Genomic DNA, 26,540 nt, shown 5'->3' on the forward strand with positions numbered 1-26,540 from the left:
CTGTACTCTTGCATATGGTGCTTTGTCAGTGAGATTGCTTTTGAGGAAGCGCTTTCAAAATCTTTACCATCATTATATTTTGATTTGGCTATTTCACGAATATATACCAACAAAAATTTTATTTCATTTACCTGTACTCGTCAACGTATTTATGGTAGCAGCAAAGTACCCAGTTACGTACACCAGTGCTGCTTACAGGGAACTTGTTTCTACTGACCACCAAACCGTGGAATGACCTTCGTTGTGCGGTGTTTCCGGGTCGATAAGAAATGAAGAAAGAGTACCTACTTAAAAAAAAACATACGAAATGGCCTGCAAAACTCTTACGATCCATCTGGTGTTGCGAGAGATCAACGAAGCAACTCATACTCTCGTTTGTACCTGCTCTATTATAAAAAAATTATTCGTATTATCTTCCATAGAACAAAAATACATCAATCGTAAATCAACTTCAATCATCTGTTATAAATTCTTAATAAGTTTAAGCTTACCTTAATCCGTTGCATCCCATTTATTAATCCATTTCAGTTTTATATTTACCGTTCATATAGCTCGGGTAAGATTATAAATATAGACTTACTATTTCCGGGGCGATCAATAAAAGCATAGAATATTTGATCGGCAACGACTCGTGATTCTTTTGGTTTTGCAAGGGAGAGTTGGTCTCCAGGATTAATTACTTAGTAGGTACTTGTTTTGGCCATTAACTATGAAAATACAGGACGGACAATTTATTTTTTATTTACACAAGCTGAGAGATTTTTGATTTGAATCGTTGGTCGCGACAAAACCACGGGGCCCCGGTTCGACGCCTCCTTCCTCGCCCGCCACGTATCCAATGTGTTTTGATTTTCGTTTCCATCCAATACAGTTTTTTCACGTTTTATACGGTCTGCAACACTCTCGTGATTCAAGTGCAACAAAAGGAAAAATACCCGTATTTATTATGCTCGTTAATTTGTCCTCTTCTTCCATAAAAAAATAGTGTATAGTTGGGGGGGATTCTAACTTTATTTGCTTAAGGATTTATTTTCAATTTCTATATTATGTATGTTAAGATCTATTGTAAAAGAGTTGTCTTCTTGTTGAGGTAGTCTTTAACCATCTTAGGGCCATTGTTGAGAAGATCATTGTGATTATCTAAACATGTATTCTGGCAGTCTCGTCGTAAGATTCACACTATTCATATATTAGAGCACCTTACAAACTAATTTGTTATGCTATAGCCACTGTAAAACACTCTATTTGATTGAAAAAGTTGGCTGTTGAGTTTCTTATATGTTCTTCTCTCGAGCTCTACTTTTTCCGAACATATTGTAGATTCGGTCATTTAAAACAAATATTTATAGTGACGATTCAAAAGCCTAATTGAATAAAGTTTATTAGACTTTGACTGTGTTATGATAAGCTCCAGTTTGCTGTGTGTCGATTGTTTCAAAATGCAACAGCACAAAGTAGCGTGTGTACGTATATTGCGCAGTAGATGTAGTAAACAGCAGGCTCTAGTTGCAAGTTGCAGGTGCTGAGTTAAGTTCAACTGGTCGGGCATCCGGTCCGTGCTGCCGAGCCGCCGACAGATGGCGACACAGCCTTCTATTACAATGTAGCCTTCGGACACCGCAGTCAAGTTTTTAAAACTTTCCGTCGCTTGGCGAGTTGTTATTCAATGTATTACAAATATAATTGTTTTTAAGTTTTGGTTGTTCGTTTATCACTTGCAACTATTTATTGACTATTAAATTGGAATCAATTCCTTTAAAGAATTTCATTTAAGAATAATTAAAATTTTAAACTTTAAACTAAATATCATGATAGTTTTATGTTCATCCCATAACAGTGACAATGATAGATTATGTCCGTTGTCGGAACTTATTATCACATAACGACTGACAGTTTCGGAGTTCACAGTACGACCCCAATCACTTCATACTGCGCCCGCCGCTCTGATATCCACAGTTTGTCACATTATCTTACTATCTGTTGCTTTCTACGATTACTTTATTCGATCTGTTATGTATAAGTATAATACTATTTACAATCCAGATTTTATGCCGTCCCTCGAATCGATCCTGAATTTGCATTTTCTTAATTTCTAAATCAATTTGTCATAAATACGCTTAATTGCCACCTTCATAGAAATAAGACGCAAAAAAAAAAAAAATACGTCAACCCATTGATGGATTGAAAAAAGTGACCGCCAAGACATTTGATAGTTCAGCTAGTGAAATGGTAAAGGCAGAAGATAAAATGAACTCGGATCGCCAATTTGCGATTGCTATTGAAAATATCCCTATATCAAACCTAGTTATTTGAAACGTATAACTTTGTGAGTAGATTTCATCGCAGTTTAAGTCTCTGTGCGATTATTGTCTAATGAAGGTAGCTCGGCTGTTATGTAAGTGAAGGCAACATAATCTCGAGCCAGGAATGCGATCGTAAACACGCTCGCTAACCTACTAAAACATATTTCTTTTATTTTGCGCGCGCTGCCTCCGCCCAGCTAGCTCGACCGCTCTCCTCTCCGAGAACTGGTTCTCGAAATCAGAAGTCAAAGACGAAACCACTCTCCGTCCGTGTCTACGCAGACACGACACTGGAAATTCCGAGGGTTATTTGATATCTTGTCGCTCTTGTTAGTTAATATATCGCATATTGCGTAATATTTGCTGCTCGATCAACTCTCCGAAGGCACTTAATACAATTTAGTATTTACTACGAAAATAAATGTTGTTTTCATTAAAACATCCGATTGTCTTTTTAGCTGTGTTACAGATATAATTCAGCTTAAAGAATATATAGGTGACTATAATTTAAGAAAGAAGGAAACTATGTTTATTTATTAAAATACTATTTCTATATTTTCAAGAAACTAAACAAAATATAATATTTTCAAACATTTAACAATGCATGAAAACTATTTATATTTATTTTATGAAAATAAGGGCCGAGACTAGCAGGACGTTCAGCTGATGGTAATTGATACGTTCAGCCCATTACAATGCAGTTCCGCTCAGGTTTCTTGAAAAAGCCCCAAAAATTCTGAGCAGCACTACAATTGCGCTCGTTACCTTGAGACAAGATGCTAAGTCTCATTTGCTCAGTAATTTCAACTATGCTTACACATTACTGCTTCACGACAGAAAAGGGCGCCGTTGTACCATAATTTAACCGGCATCCTGTGCAAAGGAGCCCACTGGTCTAGAAATACATAAAGTTCATATTCACACCCCAAATATTACTCATGTAGGTCAAATTAATAACACAACGAATGTTAATCTTATAATACATTTACCACCGCTTCGGCTATGTTGATTTTATTGCTTTAATGAGAAGAAGTAGCGCGAGACCCTTTAAAATCAATATACAGCTTCATCATGTTTAATATATATTTTAAATACATACTATACAACAAAAATAAACGTTCCAACTTACATAAGTATAAAAAATAAGTGTAAAAAGTCATATAAAGCCTCATTAAGTGATTGAGAACAGTGGATACATCAATTATGTTTTTTTTTAAATAAGGGACGAGAGCAGTACGGTCAGCTGATGGTAATTGATGCGCCCTACTCATTACAATGCAGTGCCGCTCAGGATTCTTGAAAAACCCAAAAAATTCTGAGCAGCACTACAACTGCGCTCGTCGCCGTGAGACATAAGATGTTAAGTCTCATTTGCTCAGTAATTTCACTAGCTACGGAGCCCTTCAGACCGAAACACAGTAATGCTTACACATTACTCCTTCACGGCAGAAATAGGCGCCGTTGTGGTACCCATAATTTAGCCGGCATCCTGTGCAAAGGAGCCTCCCACTGGTAAATCAATTATGTATTTAACTGTACTTAATGGTAGGTTGACCATGATATTATACTGCAACATCACCAACAGCAGAAAAATCAGACGACTTACTACTACTCCACAAACTTCTAATAATAAACATAATTATACAATGAGTATTCCTGATGGTAGGAATATGAAATTATCAAATTGCGAATAATGCAAGGCTATAAAGTGATTATTGTGCGTTTTCGGTACAACACTGTTCAGTCTAGTGTTGTACACTGACCCGCATAGCGCATTCCGAATCAGTTATTATAGTTATGTAGAGCGACGGTAATGAGATGCACGTCATACATCGCGGCATAATATACAACCTCCGCGGACGCGACGATCCGATCAATACTGACCAATTACACATGTGCACTGCTCATCACAGTAATGTCCGCTCACAGATAACTCTAATCGGAATCAAAAAGCGTGTTACTAATTAAAATATTACCGTAATTAACACAATTATATTGCGCCTACGATGAAAAACAAACGCAAGGTAAGTCCGTGATACGCTTCTTTCTGTGTAGATAGATACATATGCATGATGTTATTAATTTAATGCTTGTAATTAATGTTATCACTGAGTTAGGATTCGTTGCGTGATTCAACCGCGTTCAGATATTGTATACTTACTACATGTTATGCAAATAGTTGTGTATCAATGAATGGATATTTTAATTGACAGCGGTTTTTTTTTGCACTTACGTCTGAATGTATGCGAGGATTGATAAGTCTCTATCATCGTTATCGTTGTGCTATTATTAGATTAGATTCCAACAATGGAACGTTTTATTGTTTATAATTGTATTTTATGTGCGAGTGAAGTTAGTAGAGATTAAAGCCATAGCAGAACTAAGGCGATTTGCAATGTTTGTTACAAAAGCCAGTGCAATAAGTATTGCCGTTGTCGGTCGGGCTGTATGTTGCCGCACCGAGCGCGGGCTCCGCCGTCCGTGCGTGCTCGCAGCGCGACCCGAGCCAGCGAGCCAGCGAGCCACCGCCGCCAGTCGGTCGTCGCAATATCAACGCGGTGAGATCGCTCGCGCCCCGCCGCCCGCCGCCGGGCCCCCCGCGCCCCGCCCCGCTCACCTCCTCTGCGCCAGTCGCTGTGCGCCAACTGAAACGCGCGCACTGTTACTGCAATACAGGCCCAGCCGTATTCAATCCGCGCGATATCTCCTCACAATAAAATACCCCGCTCCACTCGGTTATCCCTCCGCGACACTTCACGGATCGCTTGTTCCCATCCGTTTTTTAATCGTTGGATGTTTTTACAACTGTCGTTGTTGTGTTCATCAGTGTGTATGTGTGTGCATGTGTGCGTGCGTGTGAGTGTGTAACGTCCCGATCAGTGCCTAAGTATTATAATTATTGTTGTGACAACATTTCAAGACGGCCGTCGTGATTAAGCTGCCTGCGAATATAGTAAGTATCGGTTGAGTTGGTGCGCCCGCAGCCTCGGCCGCATGACTCTTCAATGTAAAATGGGACGATTGTTATCTACAGCGCTCGGGCCGCGGGCGGTACACTGGTGTGCGTGCGGCCAAGTACGCCTGTGTGGCTGGCCACTGTGCGACTACATCCGAGCGCGCTCTTTGTGTGTGTGCGTGGGCTCAATACTTGTAGATATTCTGTTTGCTCTGAGGAACGACTTGATGTTTGTTTTTATTATCATATGACCGATGACTGTCAGAAACTTAGCCTCTGCTATTCGTTCGATCTTGATTTTCTATATAGCTGAATTGTTACGTATTATAACAAACATCTTTCTTCTGTTCAACATTTTTCGTATATTTCGAAATTTGTATCAAATTATTATTCTGCATGATAGTGTTTGTTTAAGTCGAACTCTCTGATAATGTAGCAGAGAACGGAGAACGCTGAGGCCACATCTGGTACACAGTATCGACCTCGCTTCATTTACCGTCGGAACTCGGTTCTCGGCAATAGCCTGTAGGCTTATTTGTTCACCGAACTCTACTTTTCCAGCTTTAGCTCCGTTTTCCTACATTTTCTACCTCGTTTGATTTTCATGCCTTTTTTTTAAATTTCATATAAATTCCACAGTTTAATACGTATAGAGATATTGGTATACTTATTTGATTATAGGTTTTATAGTTACTAAACTATCTATTAAAAAAAACTTATGCGTTTTTTTTTAATAATTTTTAATAATTATGACCCCCCAAAAATGTGCTACAAATGATTTCTGAAATAATAATGAAATACTAAATAAAAATTTTTTAGTACTTTATTGTATTTAATTTAAAATTACATGAGATGGTTAATACTTAATACTTTGTTCCGCATTCGTAGGAGGATAATGTAAACGATTATTAATAAATTGTAAATTATTTACAAGATGTCATTGTACGCTTACAAAATAAGATAGAGCTATAATATTAAGTTTGGTTTCAATATTTTTAGAGTTAGGGTTGGAAAAACAGGAATAATTTAACACGTCTGTGGAATAAATGTATGTGTTCTGAAAAGGTTTACTTAAAAGCTAATAGTAAATAAATAATATATAAAAGAATGTCGGGTTGATGATAGTTTTTATGATTGATAGAAAAGAGACCACGTCTTGCCCATTTACAATTCAGTATTTCACTTGAAAAATTCACAATTCCAAGCGGCAGCACCTCGGTTGCGCTCACCTTTTTGAGACAAGAAGTAAGGTCACACTAGCAGTAGTTATTTTACCAGCTATGACTCGGCCCTCTTCAAACCGAAACTGGAACAGTGCTTGCACTCTCTTGCTTGGCAAACGAGCCGTTGACATGACCACCATTTAAGAGTCTAATGGCTCCTCACAGCACTTATATCTAACTAAAGAAACTTGTTATCACGTTGACACACCAAGTAATACTTCGTTCCTGGCGTGTCAACGTCTCACCTCACATTTTTGTTATTGTAACAATATCAGAACAGTTCGTTTTAAATATAATCACTTTAGAAATTGTATTCTCGATATTGCCGTAGCATTGTTAGCGGCGCGGCGTGTGCGTGCTTATTGTGTTTATGAGAAACTGATTATTTAATGCGATCTCACGCTCCACTCACTCCGACAACCAAATGTCACAACAGCCATCCAAATGAAATGTATAGGACCTTGTGTAAACGAGAACCGTGGAGAAAACTGGCGTATACGTTCTTTTGTCGGCCGCTCGGCGTATGTATAGTGTAGGTATTTAGGTGGGCTGTCATTATTTATGTTCTCTAATACACGGCCGCGTATGTATAGTCGTTTAAATCAGAGCAGTCAGCTGATCCCTGTATGTATGTGTGTGTGTGTGTGTGCGTACGTACGTTCTTCGGGGAACACCTTTGATGACGTGTGCGAGCTCCGTTTAATTGGACAGTCGCATTGTTAGCCTGTATGGTTTTTTATTCGAATTCGTCGCTTTGATTTTGATAGGTGTTTTTGCATGTTGCATTACAAAGCATTAGCATTAATTGATGTCAGCAGGACTCGGAAATGCGATTCTTATTAAATCAATAATTTCATTTTAAGTTTTTATATGAAGGTTATTTAATTGGCAACTATATAAAATTTTAAATATATTTCGCTTTGATTTGCATACTACATTCTGATTTAAATAAAAACTTACTTAAAAAAAGTTTTTTATTAAATTAATTCCTAGTAATTTGCTAGAAACATCAAAAGACATAATCGAACAGAAAACAATACAATGTTTTTGCAATAAGTAATCGGATACATCGGAGTATTAGTTAAGTAGTTAATTCTATGAACATTAAGCACAGCGGATACGTGCAGTCCCAAAGATAAATGATAAATTTTCCAATCCAATAGTCTGTATGATAGATTCTCTGAAAAATAAATCAGTGACCATTTTAAATTAGTCACACTATACAAACATCAATATTATAAATAGTTCCTAAAAGGGGCTTTATTTTTCATATTTTTATTATTAATTGATATTCTTTTTTGAATATGCTCAAAGCATAGGAAAACTGAAGCATCATTGAAAACTGAATAATCATCGATGCTCGCGAGGAATCAGAAATGAAGAGATCCGTAGGAGAACCAAAGTTACCAACATAGTCCAAATGATTGCGAAACTGAAGTGGCAGTGGGCACATAGTTCGAAGGACAGATGGCCGTTGGAGCAGTAAAGTCCTCGATTGGCGACCACGTACCGGTAGACGCAGTGTTGGAAGGACGATCTGGTCAAGATCGCCGGAATACGTTGGATGAAGGCAGCGCAGGACCGATCGTCGTGGGAATGCCTACGAGGCCTTTGTCCAGCAGTGGACGTCTTCCGGCTGATAATTCACTAAGAACTTAGTCTTATTATGAGACTAAGCGCATTCTTTTTTTTATTGAGTTCTAAGATCTGATGTCGCGTTTGTTACAGACAAAACAACACATTAATGAAGCATCTCTGAGTTTTTTTTAGTTTCGTTGAAAATTTCGTTATATACAATCTTCATTCACATGCACCTGGGCACTAATCCCAAAGTAGAGTCGACTTATACATGGCTCTATTATCGTCGCATGATTATCCATCGCAGTCAATTACATGTGCATGATATTTGTGCGGCGTCGTTAGCGGCGACCGAGCCAGCGGCGGCTGTAATTACGTGCTGTTGTCGGTGTTTACACTGCGCCCGTCCTCGCCGGAAATATTATTGTAACGAATACATCGTGCATGTTGTTGCACGCTGTTTGAGTTTGTTTTGAACATGACTACTCTGTGATTTGAAGTCCATAGAACTGACACAGGCGAGCATGCAGTCTTTTACGTCACGTGATGGTAAGCGATAGTCGCCTTTGCATCAAGAGATTCTCGCTAATAGAGTCCGAAATAGTCGTAGAACTGTTTCTATGGTAGTTTACACACTAGATCCGGCTTCCGACTTCTTTCCGACAACCGTAGAAACCGTGTTTTCACGGATACGGATCGGACTCTGTTTGGATGTAGTGCGAAAGCGCTCTAACTCAAAATAAATTAAGGTTTTAAAAAGCCCGTCGCTCAATAGAATACGTGGTTGCTTGTCAAGCGGGTTACAGGGGCCGTTTCGTTCCAGCTGAGCCTCACTGAATCAGTCGGTTGAACTCTCGCTATGGAATCATAACCGCAACAGAGGTATTACAACCTATATACAGTGTGAACTGTTAATGAATCGTATGGGACCCGGCATTTTTTCGATTTTCTGTTATATTGTCCTAAGAAAGAAAAAAACATTTTATCAATAATAGTAGTTTCTAATTTAAATATGTTCATTAAATAGGTAAGTAAATTATTTATAACCAGCTAGTTAGTTGATTTAGGACTGATAACTGACTTTTGGTGCCAAGTGCGTTTATTACTTAGAGCACTTGGTTTCTTACAAAATGAAGCGCACACTGAAATTAGCCCGAGATCTCATTTCAATTTGTCTTACTTAAAAATGTTGGTACCTCAAATGTTGGAACCTTTTGTAAGCTGATTATAAGAAGCTACTTCATCTCAACATATTTCTTCGCCATAAGAGAATCGCTGTTGCACTATATAGGGTATAATAATGTACTATGGTTTGAGACTTAAACCAACAAAATAACTAGAACTAAAGTTTTCTGTTTGTACACGAAGTTGTCAAGAGACTATATATTATTTTGACAAATATCTGAAAAACAAAAAATATCAGTTCTGGATTATGGAAAAATTATGTGTATTATGTAAGTATGTGTAAAAATCTTTTGGAATATTGGGTTCAACCGTTGGTGATTGACATTAAACATTTAGTTTTAAAACAATCCAGAATTTTGTTTAATTTTAAATTGGACAAAAATGCTCTATTTAGTGTACCCATGACGCAAAAATAAAGCATAACTGATATAGATATTAAATATCTCTGGTCATATTATTTGCCACAGTTTCATTATTTTTTACCGTTGTTAGTGACAACTTAAACAATTAACACGCCAGTTGAGCGAGTGACTTATAAACTCTACATCAAGATGTAGAGCACTTGCAAATTTAACAAAGTCAATAAATACTATTGTAACAAATCAATATGGTCTGAACCTAAATAGTAGTGATAAGAAGAATCTATTTATCTTGATAATCAGCACATAGTCTTTATAAATAGAAATATTTTTTATCAATATCTCTTCACGTCCTTGTGTAACTAATTTAGAATCCATTTATTTCACATAAACCAGTAAAGCAGCATAATACTTCGTTAATCACCCTTGCAATAAGTTAAACTCGTGCCGTCTAAACTGGGAAAGAGTCATCACTGTGACTAGTTTATGGAGTACCAATACGTAATACTTGCTTTTGGTAAATAATAATTTACTGAGAATTATTAATCGTTTACCGGTTACCGTAGTCGAACGGGTAACGGCAATCAACGCCACGATCACAGCGTAACGTGGTTTTCATTTCATCTGGTACACTTTTTGCTCCGCGAAACATTACGCATGGAAATCAATCTTGTTAAAATTTAACTGGTTTTTGTTGGCGCATATTTTGTCTAGACTCGAGCGTTGCCGGCCTTTAAGGAAGGAATACGCGCTTTTTTTGAAGGTACCCCATGTCGTATCGTCCCGGAAACACAGCACAAGGCAGCTCATTCCACAGAACTCTGGATCTATATAAAAGTACTATAACCATGTACTAGTTTGTTACTGGTAATTCATTCAATATTATGACGGATGGAGGTTCTTGACTTGTAAACCGTAATGTTCTTGTTTATAATACGATTTAACTTGGAACAAATAATATGACGCTTTAAGTATAACTTAATAATATAATGTATGCTACAATTTATAGAAAATTGCCTTTGTATTAATGTGACAACTGGGCTAAAACTCCGTTATTTATTTCCTACAAATATACAAAACAGTAAAGTTATGTGAAAATTCATTTCTAACATCTGGACTTTAGTTTTCTACTTGCCATTTGCAATTTATATACGAACTGTGTGACAGCCTCAGGAATTTTTAAAAGGCTGCCTGTATTCTCAGTTGCTAAATGCTTTTTCGTCGTTGTTATTTTGGAGTAGGTAACATCTTATGAGGGTTAATATAATATATTTTGAATACTTTAAAAAACATTATGTCCATATTAAGGTAACAACCCCAGTTGCATTCGATCACTCCCCTCAAAAACGCTACAAACATTGTTAGAGTAATAATAATTCGGGTTCCGATCAGCTGTTCTGTCGACCTAACAGGTGGTCTATTAAGCCATTCAGTAAACTGTGCCGCACTTGTCTTCACAAGGCTTATTTACAACGAAATATAACGCACACAGACGCGGATGCCAACAAAAATCTGTATCGACGGAATGTGATCGTACTTGTGGCGGCTTACGGTCGCTATTACCCTCGCAGCGCCCGCCAGTCTCTTGTTATATTTACATAAACGGGTCACTCGTACTTTCATTCGTTAGATACGACTTCTTACTTACTAATTTATGTTACTTCTTTGAAAAGCAAAGCGTCGCTATATTTCGCACTAAGTATAAAGAACCATCATACCACCACTACCTATATGACTTTCTCCTCTTGAGTTTCTATGAAGCCGTCAACGCTCTTATGATTGCTCTGGTGTTGCGGAAGAGTATGGGCGGCTGTGATCACATATCATCAGGTGACCAGAGCGCTCGTTCGTCATCAACCATAAGAAGTAATAATAATAAAAAAATGTATGGCCCTGAATAGACAACGTTTTTGCTTTCCCATCTACGAACTGTCATCTTGTCTTCTTCATGTTCATTGCCGATGCGCGTTATTATAAGAAAACAAGTTTGTATTGTAAAGAAGTAACTTCCTAGTAAAGAGAACTTAAATAGTCTGTACATATACACATAACATCTTACTATAATATAACTTACGAGGAAGTATAATAATATAGTACTTTTAAACTTGCACGTAATGCAATATCTTTTCCAACTATTTTGTTGTGCTTATTTGAGTCTTCTCAAAGCTAATCCCTTAATGCATACTACTGAAATTTGAGCTACGATACAATTCTAGATAGATACATAAGGGATTTCCTGAGGCATTAGATAGATACAATGATAACAACAGATATTGACTATGTATTGTTAGACACAATTTGCATTCCGTGGTGCGAAGTACACGACATTATTCGACACAGTCCACATACAATATTGATGGTAAGGCTCAAAGAGAAAAGTTAATAGGGCGAGCGTGGAGTGTACCGCCGTCGACTGGAACAATCTCGACTGAGGGCAAATCGCAATAAAGGTAACATTTGGGCGAGGCGGTCGCCGCAACCGTTGACGAGCCGGTTATGTAATGTAAATGTTTACGTATGTAGGTACATGCACACGTGGCGGCACAACACGTGCTCCGAGAGAACACTAGCCTTGTGAATTATTTATTTACGAGCCAACATTTTCACACGCTGGCCGTTGAACTCGACGAGTGATCTTGGAACGCTTTTACGCCGATTAATTCTCGTGTCCCCGACACATTGCGCGCCCTTATTGCTCTCGTGTCGGCCTGTGTCTGTGCACTACGCAATGAACTTGTTTTTGTACTTTCTTCCACTATTAACGTCATAGTAAACCTTATGTCAGAACAATGGATTAAGTACTTGAAATTCGTCACTGCCAAAGTGAAGGAAATGTAAGCTTTGCTAAGGGCATGCTACAATTTATATTTAAGACGAATCGCACTACAACTTTTGTTACTATTAATAAATGTAATAAAAATCTAGGTGAACATTTTGAATATCAAAAACCAAAGTAATTGTAATGTTCACGTCTGTGAGTAACATTTTGAGATCGGCAACACACATCATTTTCAACGAAAATTATAAGTCTGAAATTTGAATTCAAGTAGGTCCTATTTTAAGAATTTACGATCAGCTATAACTCGTTCTCCGAAAATGAATGACATACTGAAATATCAAAATTAGAAAAAATATTAAAATAACGCAACACAAACAATAGAAACATAACCAAACATAACCAGTGGTACCGATGCCCTTAATTACGCTCAAAATATGAAATGCGAGTGGGCGGGGCAAGTGGCTAGATTGACAGACGAGCCCTAGACATGGGCTAGGGTGAAACGCTGAAGAGGCCCAAGTGACAAACGCCTGAGAGGAAGTCCGCTTACAAGATGGACAGACGACATCATAAATACGGCTGAAACAAACTGGTTGCAATATGCCCACGAGACCGATCGCTGTAGCTCCTTGGACCTCCTCCATCCGTGGAGAGGTTCTTACAAACAAAGATAACTACAATATAGTATAAAATTCTTTTTGATGTCATTTCTAATAACTACTAGATACTACTACCGCTTCGGAAACAAATGGCGCTCTGTGAGAGAAGAAGCGGCGCAAGAAACTCCCAGTATTATTTTTTTGCGCTCTTTTCAATAAAAATATACATTATTGTACAGTCATTGCTATCGCTATAAAATAATCACAATCTAGTCCCAGGCTGTCCGATCATTTAGATATTCAGCAGTGGAGTAATAGGATTTACGACATATTTTTTTATTTTATTTATAGATAATGCCTGAACAGTGGCTGGGACTTTATTATAGAAGTGTATACATTTACCCTTAAAGTTATTATGTATCTTATGAAACCTACTAGAATTAGTTACAAACAATCCCTTATTTCTAGTGTTATAATAATGAAAATCACTATTAAGAGCAAAAAGGTGACTATTTTTGTGAACGTATATAAAATTTTCATAAATGTACTGACATTGAACAGTCATAATATTTATTTCTTTAAATTTTTCTTTGAGAGACTGTCTATAACCAAGCTGATATATAGCACGAACAGCTCTCTTTTGCAGAGCAAACACTATATCAATGTCAGCAGCATGACCCCATAGTAAAATACGTACGTCATGATGCTATATAATTATGATTAGTAATTCATATATTGTGTTTTGTAAGAAATAAATATAGGCTTTATTATTATCATTATCAATGGAATGTCATTAAGAAAATTGTAATATCAGCTTATACAAAAATAATTTGGAATGCACTTGACTAATTAATGAATGAATTTAATGATAAAACGTAACGAATTAATTTGCAATCGTCGTTGTTAAGTGTGAAGTTCATTGACCGTGAAACAATTGAGATGTCATACGATAACATATTCAGTGTGCCAAGTAACTAAGTTCTTTATGTCTTGGCAAGTTGCGGTCGCTGTTTGCAGAGTAGGAAAACGTGATGTTTATATGATTTTAATGAATAATTAAGACTAAAAATTAAGTCGCAGCAAAAATTTGAATTTGTTGCAATTGTCAGTGACGTAATTGGCTGGTAGTACGGGATCACCGACTATAGTCCCATTTAGAACGACATAAATAATAAAAGCGGTGGCGGTCTTTGGAATACCCATATGACCTCTATTATGAAAGTCTATGCCACATTGAACATGAAAAAGACTGAATACACGAATTATACTTTGGTATTTAATACACCCTTTACAATGCAGTGCCACTCAGGATTCTTGAAAAAGCCAAAAATTCTGAGCGGCGTCACCTTGAGACATACGATGTTAACTCTCATTTGCCCACTAATTTCACTAGCTACGGCGCCCTTCAGACCGAAACATAATAAGTTAATGCATCCAGTATAAGATAATTTATATTCATATACATAGTTTATTCTTTATTATTTTTCATAAAATATTTGATATTTAAAACGCTTTTAACTTTAAACACGATTCATATATTGGATGCAGCTACTTACAAACTAATTTGTATTGTATATTACAGCCATTGTAAAATACTCTATTGATTGAAAATAGTGGCCGTTGAGTTTCTTGTACGTTCTTCTCATTAGCTGTACTTTTTTCGAACATAATATAAAGATTCAGTCATTTAAAAGAAATTTATAGCGGTGATTCATAACCGCTTAGTTTAAACCTAATTGAAAAAAAATATTTGACTTTGAAAACCTTTTAACATAAAATTAGAACGACAACAGTCTTATTCCTCTCAATGCATGTGGTATCTAAATCTCTTCATTTCATTTCAAAATTCCTTATTGATAAATGATATTACAACGGAAATGTACAGCGATTTACGTTTGAACATTAAACATGAGAAGGCTAAACAACTTTGAGGCTAGGAAAAAGAAGGAACGCCTATTAAAGTTTTTACAAACATAATAACATAAATCTCGTTAAGACAATGTATAACTGCTACAATTACTAAAATAAATTGCGACAATAACATCCAATACGTATTATTTGAAAATAATTACGCTTGTTACAATATATATTCATAAATCTAAAAGTTATAATTTAATTATGTCCATCACAATGTACAACCAAATACAACCACAGCGCAGCGAGCCACCTCGCCTCCCCGGATCTCAAATCTCTTAAAATTGCTTTAAAAATAAAAAATAAAATGTTATTCGATTTAAAAAAAAAACAAAGAAAAGTATTAATAGGTACAGATACAGGTGAGACTGGCTTGTACACCGAGGGTTGCGAACTTGTGAATAAATTTGTAATGAGTCGGCCCGACGGTCAAACACACTCCAATTTTAAATTTGGCTAAGTCGATTTAATACGGATTCTAGAAAAAATTAAATACAGTGCGGATATATTCTCTGATTTAGAATTATATAATTTCTTAACCTACTGCAAATGTAAATATTTGGAAAATTGATATAAAAATATTTATACATGATTAGGGCTATATTTATAAGCTATGTGGACAAACCGCTATATATCTCTTTGATTGCGACATAGTCCCCTTTTCACAGCTCCAAACTGTTATGTAGTCGTCTTTGGCTTCTGATGTCAGTTATCTACTTCCTATCTCATTTTGTTCTTAGTAAAAAAATGTTTTGATAGATGGACAATGAATGATCCAATCTCTGTTTTTCATCTCTTGATACGTTTTGCTTTATATCCATTTCAGAAGAAATCTATTTACTTATAATATAATATTTAAGATGCGTGTGGTGTGTGAGTGGTGGCGGGCTCAATAAAACAGTTTTATAATATGCTCTTGGTCTCAACTCTCAACTTAAAAACGGCAATATGTTTTAACATAATCGTTACTTAACTTTTTATACCTTGTGCTCTTCATACCGTACTTAACTATTTATTAAATATATATACAATTAATTCATTACTTTATTGGACAATTTGACCTATCCTTCTGTGAAAGGATAATTTTTAAGATAGCAGTAATAATAGGTACGTACATAAATTTCTATGTAGGTACAGAAATCTTGCGAAAGATTGCTTTATATACATAATATCTGCTTTTTGTATAATATAATGTGCAAATATAAATTTTTAACAAATTGATATAACATTTCAAGTTTAAAATAACTACGACACATCGTCATCATCATCATGTTTCGATTGTACTTATTCGAATTGATTGATCTATTTAAATAGTAAGTACCTGCTTCATTATTTCAAAACAACCTATATTATAATATTATACATGTTGTGCTAGGTATCTGTGTATATGCTACAAGTATACAGATTAAAACTATCCAAGTAATCAAACATTTGATATTGTGATGTATTGGAATAATGTAGAGAAGCAAAAAACTAGAGGCATTCTGCAAATCATTTATAGTTTACAACACAACCTCGACGTGAATACAAGTTGCATCTGAAACATGCTGTGTCTGCACGGAGAAGGGCACAAGGCACGTCCCGACAGCTTGCAACAATAATAATTAATTGACTCGTCCGTTCGTTATCGTGCTTTTATATTGACGTTCCCGAGCAAGCCAGCGAGCGACTCGCATTCGGAATGAAATTTCCATAAAAACTTTTGTGCTCCGGACGTTGCGAGCGCAAGTTAAAATCGTCGGCTGGCAATAAAACAGCGGCCGGTGCGGCGAGGCGCGACGGGTCTGTGCCGGTGCGAGCGGGACGGAGATACAGATAATGGACTGGTACGAAATGAAGAACGCGCGCTGCGACGCGGCCGACGAGCGAGTTGGCGCGGGCCGCGGAGCACGGCAAAAACATAGCGCGGTTATCGTGCCGCCTCGCCCCGCGCCCCCCGCACTCACCTCTGAGCGGGGGGTCGCGACGCGGCCGGCTCCTTCCAACAAGCTACATTCTCTGCCTCTATATTATCCCTTCGTTTTAACTCTACAAAGCTTTTCATTTATGTACTGTGTTTGACGGCTCGTTTTCACCGATTTTAAACTCTATGGCACCGCTGGACTATCGGGACTATACCGTTGCTGTTTCTCAATCGAAAGGAATCTTCTGTTGATTTACGGGCAAGCGGCACTTTCATTGCTTTGCAACGGTGAGTACCTTGTGATAACGCACCCGCGGCCGCTTCGTAATACATTGTCTTGATATTATCTGTCTCGATAAGCTGTATCTTGTGATGATTTACATTCATAACTGCGCGCGCTTTTACGAGGCGACTATAATTAATTGTATAAGTTATTATTCTGTCCGGATATCGATATTGTTGGTATTATCGTTTCGATCCGGTTCTGTGCTTGTGTGTCATTCAGTTGTTTACGAGATGTTAATTAACTGTCAAGTTGAAGAGTAAGTGTCAAGGTGCTGCTAGTTGCTTACTACGTAGTATCTACCATAGTCTTTACTATATACCTATATAGCTTAGACTGATATCAAAACGCACTTTTGAATAATTTTAGGGTTTCATAAGTCAAAATGAATGTAAAAAACTAAAAGGGTCACCCCGTTTCCATCTCTTGTTAGGCATTTTTGTCTGTCATGAGCGTTTTATAGCTGTGACCTTTAAGAGCTCTTATTGATCTTATTATTGACATTCAGAAGTAAGCAAAGTAATAAGAAATTCTCGTTGGCCACTTGAAATTAATCTCATCTCTAAGATCAAGTAACGATTGCCCGCCTACCCCATAAAAGTAAAAAAAGACCAAGCTCTGATAGCAAAAATTCTGTAAAACAAAAAACTGTTATAGAAATGATTGCCGCTCAGCTGTCCATCTGTCTGTCAACTCGAGACCCTTATTCTCAGGAGCGCGTGGAGGTATCAAGTTGAAATTAATACTTCTGTTTCCTTGAATGTAAAGAATCAGGCTTCTAACTCATCCCTATCTAATGATACGGCCACTTTAGCTGTAATATTTTATTTATCACCAGGTAGGTAGCAAATTAAAAACTTTAATTGTTGCCCACATAGACCCTGATAATTGTTATTTGTTAATTTATAATTACTTTTAAGGCCGTCAACGCATCTCGTAACCACTTATATATGAAAAAAATACAAAATGTATTGAGCTCGACGCGAATGTTCTTAAAAAAATTGCAGCGGAACTCTCTGTAGTACGCGAAACAGTCTCATCTTATACCAAGCCATTTTTGTAAACAATAGTATACCTACACTTGTGAGAGGCTATACTAGCGGGAGGCTTCTTTGCACAGGATGCTGGCTAGATTACGGGTACCACAACGGCGCCTATTACTGCCGTGTAGCAGTAATGTTTAAGCATTACTGTGTTTCGGTCTGAAGTTCGCCGTAGCTAGTGAAATTACTGGGCAAAGGAGACTTAACATCTTAAGTCTCAAGGTGACGGGCACAGTTGTAGTGCCGCTCAGAATTTTTGGGGTTTTTCAAGCATCCCGCGCGGCGCTGCCCTGTAATGGGCAGGGCGTATTAATTACCATCAGCAGAACGACCTGCTCGTTTCGTCCCTTATTTTCTTTAAAAAAAAACTTGTAGTAGACTTGATTTTCCTCAAGTCTATTCGCACAAAGACAACAGAGTACGTGTCTGTTATTGTTGACCCGAAATCATAGAATCATGTTATATTTGTAGCCGTGGTAAACAGGCTCTACCTGCTTTTGTGATTATGTTATCTCTATTGTTCTAGCTTGAAAAGGAAAAGTTAGCTGCGATAGTTTCAAAATGTCTAGTGTTTTGCCAACAATAATGACTAAATTGCCTTAAAATACCTTATGCAAATTAAAAATACTTAATGTGCAATTAAGAAAATTTGTTTAACTAGGTATTTGGTGCATCACAAATGTGCAACATTTTAATATTAAGCTCTTTTGGATTTAATTTTGTACATTGGTATTGGAACTTTGTGCGCATAGAATTCGGTTTATACAGGAAGAAACGTTACCTACTTGGTTGTATGTACAGAGCTTACAGAGTCTTATGGTTTTACTCTCCATGTTGCAAGAGTGTGGCTTGTGTGAGAAGAAATCAAATTCCAATTTAAATTCAAAATGCTTGATCGCAAATCATAATTTTAAACAAAATAACAGTACAATGATAGTGTTGACAATATGTGACAATTGTGTTGAAGGCTTAGGCTTTATTAATTATAATTTTAATTATAATTTTCATGCTCAATCACCGCAAGGAACACAACACAAGAAAATCTCATTTTATAGATCTTTAATGTAGGCTGCGCTTTCGTCGATTTTAACACAAGTACAGGTGTTGACAATTCCTCTAGTTCGTAATAAATAATGGTAATAAAACTAATAAATTTGTATATTCCTATCTTAGCTGACCTCTACACCACGAGAGGAATATTTCTACCAAATATAAGTCTGGGCTTTATGGTTCCGGAGATACGTGATGAGTCAATGTATAGGGGGAAATTTCTTATATATATATATAAGAGATTCTGCCGAAAAATTAAAATACGTAAGTCGGAGCAAAACGGTTCAACGAAAACGTTTCTTACCAACACTGCCTTAACGATGAGAGAAATGTGATTGTTTTATGTGTGCGAGTGGCCGTATTGGAATACCAACTAATAGGGTTAGCTTGATAAATGCGGACGATATCGCGTAGTAGTAGTATCCTATAAAACGGGCATTGTATCAAACTTGTACATATTTAGTAAATTTATATGTACATACAGACGTTTTTCCGAAATGTGATAAAATATTGATTGTATTGTGATAGAATAAATATTTTGTGGTGAAATTTTCCTATTAATGAGATGGTATTTATTAAGTAAGTCGTTTGTTAAATGGTTGTGTTTGTTGGTACAGGATCTGACCGGGCCGAACAGCAATGACTCTGGCGGCAGTGGCGGCGCCGGGCGCTCCACCACGCCGCACCTGAGGCCCACGCCGAGCCCCACCGGCTCCAGCGGCTCGCGATCCATGTCACCGGCTGTCGGTCAGTACTTGAGACACACACACACACACACACACACACACACACACATACAAACACACTACTGTTGTTACAACTCAGTAGACACAACTGAAACAAACAAATATTTGCCTAAAAGGGCAGCTTGCAGGTCCTGTCAGTAGTAAATGGAGACACTATGCATATACATGTTATATGGTATAGATCCGATGCGGGATTCGTACCCGCGCCTCTCGAGATACGCCCCAGTGCTTTGACCACTTAGCAAGCCGCATTATTCACAAGTCATGGTATGTTTGTTCAACTCTCGAGTTGTGGCGCCATCTATAGGATATATATTACAGTTGATACAGGTTATCAACAATCTCAACCCCATTAATTGCATATGAGGAAGTTGATTTGAGATATTGCTCTTTCAAATCTAAACAATTTGTTATTTTTAAGTGATTTCAGATTGATTTCACTTCTGGGATTAAATATACAAATTTAAGCAACCAACAAAAATATTGAAAAACTGCTTCGTAATGGATGTATAAGTTGAATCACTTTTGACTTGACGATATTTTTCGCTAGCGATATACAATGGAGCAGAATGGACTAAAAATGTACTGTTCAAGTTATGTTTTATCTTGACATGATTGAGTGTGTGATTTAAAGGTTGTTGAGTGTGTTATGGATGTAACACACGATATTACTCTCACAAGACGATAGATAATCCTTTGCAAAGGAAATGGAAAGGGACTTACAACTACAAAATGGAACCACAAACAAAATTTAAAAGAAATTTTATGTCGTAAATACATACATTAAATCGTTCTGAAAAATTTTGTAATCTGTGTGAAAATATTCTTGTAAAATTTAACTTAACTACAGTACACGTCTCTTAAACTCATTATTTTTTAAATTTAAATTAATTTAAATTTAATTACGTTGTTTCTTTGTCAAAAGGTGATTGATAATCATTTTGCAAGGTATATTATACCATAGACAAGACAATAGACAAGGTATAAAGACCGTATAATGAGAAGAAAAAGTAAACAGTATCTATTAAAAGTGGTTACAAATAAATGATATTTAAATTAATGTTAAGGGAGTTCAGCGCGAATATTGACCTCAGCCGGTACAATTCCCTCTTATTCATTATGTTGTTCGTCCCGTGCAAAGATGTATGTTCTTATGTAATCAAAGTCATGTGTAGGGCAAGAAAACAACGACGGAGAGGTGCAGTTTGTTGTAAAACTAAACCAATATAAGATACCGCAATGGCGACTATTTCTGCCGTGAAGCAGTAATGTGTAAACATTACTGTGTTTCGGTCTGAAGGTCGCCGTAGCTAGTGAAATTAACGGGCAAGTGATACTTAACATCTTGTCTCAATGTGACGAGCGCAGTTGTAGTGCCGCTTAGAATTTTTGGGTTTTTCATGAATCCTGAGCGGCACTGCATTGTTATGGGTGGGGCGTGTCAATTACCATCAGCTGAGCGTCCTGCTCGTCTCGTCCCTAATTTTCATAAAATAAAATAAAATAGATATACTTTAAGAATGCCAGGCATAAAAGAATTACGTTTAAAATACTCCGAAATTAATAATTCCAGTAAACATTCTGGTGCTATTTATTTATATCAACAATTGTTCAAAAATTTATACACGTTTTTAAGTAGCTTTCAACCCTGTTTCAAATCACCGGAAATGTAGTGGGCATTCCAAGAAATGACTGTAAAAACTTGATTCAAATCATAATTGGGGAATTGTGTTCAACATAAACTTTTGTTCCGAGAATGCGGTTAAAGAAACAGAAATGAACAGTGAAAAAAGATCACAAAGAAATATTTATAGATCTGATTTCAAAACATATAAATGTTTCGCATGAAACAGGTGGGAGAAAAAAGCATACTTGGATGCAACAAAAGTTTTTAAAATTTTATGGAATCAGCCTTATCTGACAAAACACAGCTGTAAACTCATATGAAGTAATACAATAAACGAGTGGAATGTACCACAGTTATCTAATTTTTATTTTTATTTATTAATATTTGGGAGACTTACAGCTAGCTTACAATTATAACTTATGAAATAATTAAAACTAATGAAGGCTACTTAAAAGTTTCCAAATTTATGTACAACTATTGATATTATTTAATTGTACGCTTTAAAACTATATTAATACAATTATTTAAATTGGAAGAACTTGTTAGATAAAGTTATTTTTAATTTAGTACTAGATATAGAAAATAAATCTAGATCTACGTCATTTGACAAGTCGTTATAACTTCTGCAGGATTTAGTAATGAAGCTATTTGCACGATAGTTACACCTCGCCATGGGAGTATGTAAAAGGCTGGGGTTACGAATTTGAAAGGCATGCGCTACTAGTCCAAGCATGCTAAGTAACTCTGGACAGTCGATCTTACTGTTCGCTATACTGCACAAATACGCCAAATCTGCTGTACGACGCCTCTGCTGAAGCGGTAGCAAATGAATTTTTTTTACACTTATTAAAGTAGGTATGTGAAAACGATACGGCTCGGTGTTGAAGCGATTTGACAAACTTTTTTTGTATTCTTTCAATACGGTTAATGTAGACATTATATTGGGGATTCCATACTTGTGAACCGTATTCGAGGTGGCTCCGTACATATGCACAGTACAGAATTTTAATGGTTTTAAGAGAACTGAACTCCGATGACGTTCTGAGTATGAAACCTAACGCCTTCGATGCTTTTTTTATAATAGAATCCACGTGTTCATAAAAAAGTAATTTTGAGTCGAAGATAATACCTAAGTCTCTGATGCTCTGAACCCTGCAAAGGTATGAGTTTTTTAATAGGTAATTGTGGATGATAGGGGATAATTGAAATGATATTCATGGCGCCGTTTTATTATTTAGCGATCATTTTAAATGTCGATGTCACTACCATCATGATATTAATTACTGAGGTGAGGCCCATGATACCATTATTTTCTTACTCTAGAGAAATTGTTTCGACTTTACGAAATATACTTACACATAAGAAACATCTCATCAATAATTTTTTTATGTAAATATCGATATTATTTTACAACATTCCAAAAATAATGACTCCATTTCAACCAACTGGTGATGTCGCTAAGCTCTCCGTAAATTTATTTCTCGTGCTTTAATTGCATTTTGATATCCAATTTTACCTCCGCCGCAACCTCGCAATGCCAGCCCACATCGGCACGGACAAAAATGAGCTCTATGCGGGCGTGATAAGGGTTGAGGTGTGTGCAGTAATGTTTGCCAACTATGTAGTTTCGCCAAAGGCGTGTTGATCGGATTCATTGTGCATACTTCGTCACTGGCAGACGCGGGATTTCCCGACATTGACCCACATAGAACGGGCGCCCAGAGTACACCGTATTTTGCCCCTTTTGCGGGCGCGATCCACCCGCCACCCACCTTATGTACGTGGGTACGGGGTGGTCGCGGTATATAAGGCCTCGTGAAAAACTTACCCGCCACCTCTGAGCACGCAAAACAGGACCTTTCTACTGCCGGATGTCTAGCGTGGGCCCGTCACAGTCGCTTGACGACTGGCCGCCCGACAAACATTACACAGCGACACATATACAAACAAACTTGTTCATTCATTCCATGCGAATGATGATCCACGAGCCTAAGTCACCGACTCACCAACTAACTATACATCGATTACTATTTATATTATGTTTACTATTTCTTACAAAATGCTAGTTATTATTATTTTTCATTATGAAAATAAGGGATGAGACGAGCAGGACGTTCAGCTGATGGTATTGATACGCCCTACCCATTACAATGCAGTGCCGCTCAGGATTCTTGAAAAACCCAAAAATTCTGAGCTGCACTACAATAGCGCTAGTCACCTTGACACATAAGACGTTAAGTCTCATTTGCCCAGTAATTTCACTATCTACGGCGATCTATGCATCATGTGCAAAGGAGCCTCCCACTGGTATCATTAATAATCCTAGCCAGCGAATAAGTCATTTAAAGATTTACATTTGCCGTATATACCGTCATTATATATGTAACTGGACAAAATTGTTTCCTTCATACAAAACATTTTTAAATCTTAACAATTCATTATCATTATTAGGTTGAATAAAGCTACGTTTACAACAACATACCGTATGTTGTCACTCAATGCCCAGTCTCGTTAAAAACTATATATTTCGATTCAAACAGACTCCACGATATGGTGACCAGTATTACGGTGAAGTCAAACGTTAACCAATAATTTTACTTGTCCCTTCAATTTTATGTTTTTTCAATCCCTGTTGAACTTAGCCTATACTTGGACTATAATTTGTAAGAATCGCCTGCGCAATGAATATGTAGCAAAGTGTTTTAATTCTCAAATCATAAGTGGCACATGAGACGTACTACGTCTTTGATATTTTTCTCTCAGAGGAGGTGTATTGTGAGCAACTAAGCTCAGATCTTTTTGCCACTATGAAAGGCGTCACATATTGCAATAAATCAATCAAACTATAGTATTATCTTTGATTATCGCGAGTGTTACACATTTAAATAAAACATTTTTAAAGGATTAAAACGCGTGTAATTCTGTGTTTTTACATTAGAATTTTGCTTCGAAGGTACATTTTTGTTATTATTTTAGTTAATCCGACGTTTCAAGACCTTTGCAGATCTCGTTTTCAGGGAGACGGCAGATGAAATGAGTCAAAGATTTTTCATAGTTGTTATGATGAAGTTTAGCGCCATTTATTGCCTCGGAGGTGGTATTTGCTATAGGCAGATGGTTTTTGCCAAAATTTAGTGACGGTGTCCTTTTTTTTGGTATGTGTATTTGTGGGTTTTAATTTATTGATTTTTGGATCCCAGTAATCCAATCAAACTGTCACTATAAATGCATCCTAAGTTAGGTTTACTAGTGTGAGGCTCCTTTGCACAAGAAGCCGGCTAGATTATGGGTACCACAACGGCGTCTATTTCTACCGTGAAGCAGTAAAGTGTAAACATTACTGTGTTTCGGTCTGAAGGGCGCTGTAGCTAGTGAAATTACTGGGGAAATGAGACTTAACGAGCGCAATTCTAGTGCCGCTCAGAATTTTTGGGTTTTTCAAGAATCCTGAGCGGCAATGCATTGTAATGGGCAGGGCGTATCAATTACCATCAGCTGGACGTGCTGCTCGTCTCGTCCCTTATTTTCATAAAAATATAGTCCATACACCAGTAGGACTTTTGTATCACGTTTCACCGCCACTGCATCCAGCTATTTTACCAAATGTAAAATGTAAATAATGTAATGACCTTCTCCTAGTTATACGGGTGGGTTACTATAACGGAACAGATGCGATAAGATTAAGAAAGTAAGCATGGAGAGCCAGAGTGACGTGTTAATGTATTCTCGGGTCAATGACAGGGGTGCCCGTTGTACTCCCTACATACCCGTTCTATATGAGCGAGGTACCCGGCACCCGAGTTACCCACATCTTGGAAATGTTTAACGACTATGTGCTAACCTAGATATTTGATCTCGTTCCATCCCCATTCATGAATGCCGCACTCCAAACTACCTACATACTATTTCATAATATACGGCTGCATCGTATTGACGTTTGCAAGTGAATGCACAGCCTTTTTTCGAGCTTTAAATGCAGTTTTACGCGCTCTAGTTTCCTACTTGTTTGGAGATCTGGGTTTTTTTTTATTTTAATTCAAAGAAATTTATTCAGTATTGAATATTTGTATCACTTATTAAAAGTCGGGATGTACCACCCATTACGATATGGATCATATGAAAAGGTGCATGACACTGAGCGGGCTTCTGTAAGAACAAATATGCATGTATTATAACATTTGTAAAACCTACTTATATACGTATCTTATTGAATAACACTCTGGTTCATGTAATTGGATTTATGCAAATTATTAACCCGCAATCAGTTTTTACTATAGGCGAACATATATTTTCCCTATAATAACTATATTTGCCAAAATGAATCGTTTTATGTCTCGACTTGCTGTTCTTGCTACTTCTTCAGTCTAGACTTAAATCTATGTTAATATAAAATGCACCATGGCTCTATTTTTCCGTTACTATAAAAATTTACACCTTTGCTGTGGTGTTTGTTATAAAAGCACATTGTAGATTGGATTCAATAGTTAGCTATGTCAACCAATGCTAATGTAAGTATATGTAGGTATTCAAAACAGAACTCATAATATCGTATATTTAATGAATTTGTTCGTTTAAACAAACGAGAAAGAATATCAGGCGGTATTCTTTCACTTAAGGCGCGGTCATACCACAATATCCACAAAAATTGATTTCGTAGAGAGTCGATTACAACAAAACGCAATAAAAATATTCCGACGCAAAAAATACATTACATAAAGAAGGACTTAAAGAAAAATTTGAACCGAATAGAATATTTATATATAATTTGAAATGTCCGATAAAAAATTTGGAAGTTGTTTCCCAAAAATAAACTTTGGGAGTTAAAAATCTCTGAATTTTCAGCGATAATAACATTATTTTTTTAAATTTAATAAATTATTCAAATTTAATATGTATATTTTGAATAAACAAAAGAAAACCAGTAAAATAAATGTCCATTTGCAGCTTAGCCACATGATCAACATAAATATTGTACTACTGGTTGTATGTAGC

At 36.7% G+C, this 26,540-nt stretch overlaps 1 protein-coding gene across 8 annotated transcripts in view; it reads left to right on the plus strand.

Moving 5' to 3' along the window:
* Positions 1-26,540, plus strand: part of LOC126970401 (trithorax group protein osa) — a 144,574-nt gene that overhangs the window by 81,101 nt on the left and 36,933 nt on the right. For 7 of the 8 annotated variants that reach the window (XM_050816223.1, XM_050816228.1, XM_050816227.1 and 4 more), the window contains one exon: positions 19,793-19,922. In XM_050816223.1, coding sequence (XP_050672180.1) covers positions 19,793-19,922 — 130 coding nt within the window. Of the gene's footprint in view, positions 1-4,945; positions 5,257-19,792; positions 19,923-26,540 lie in introns of those variants that run through there. The other variant, XM_050816230.1, reaches the window with a different exon arrangement.

The sequence above is a fragment of the Leptidea sinapis genome, chromosome 21 (genome assembly GCF_905404315.1).
Source record: "Leptidea sinapis chromosome 21, ilLepSina1.1, whole genome shotgun sequence".
Classification (NCBI taxonomy): Eukaryota; Metazoa; Arthropoda; class Insecta; order Lepidoptera; family Pieridae; genus Leptidea; species Leptidea sinapis.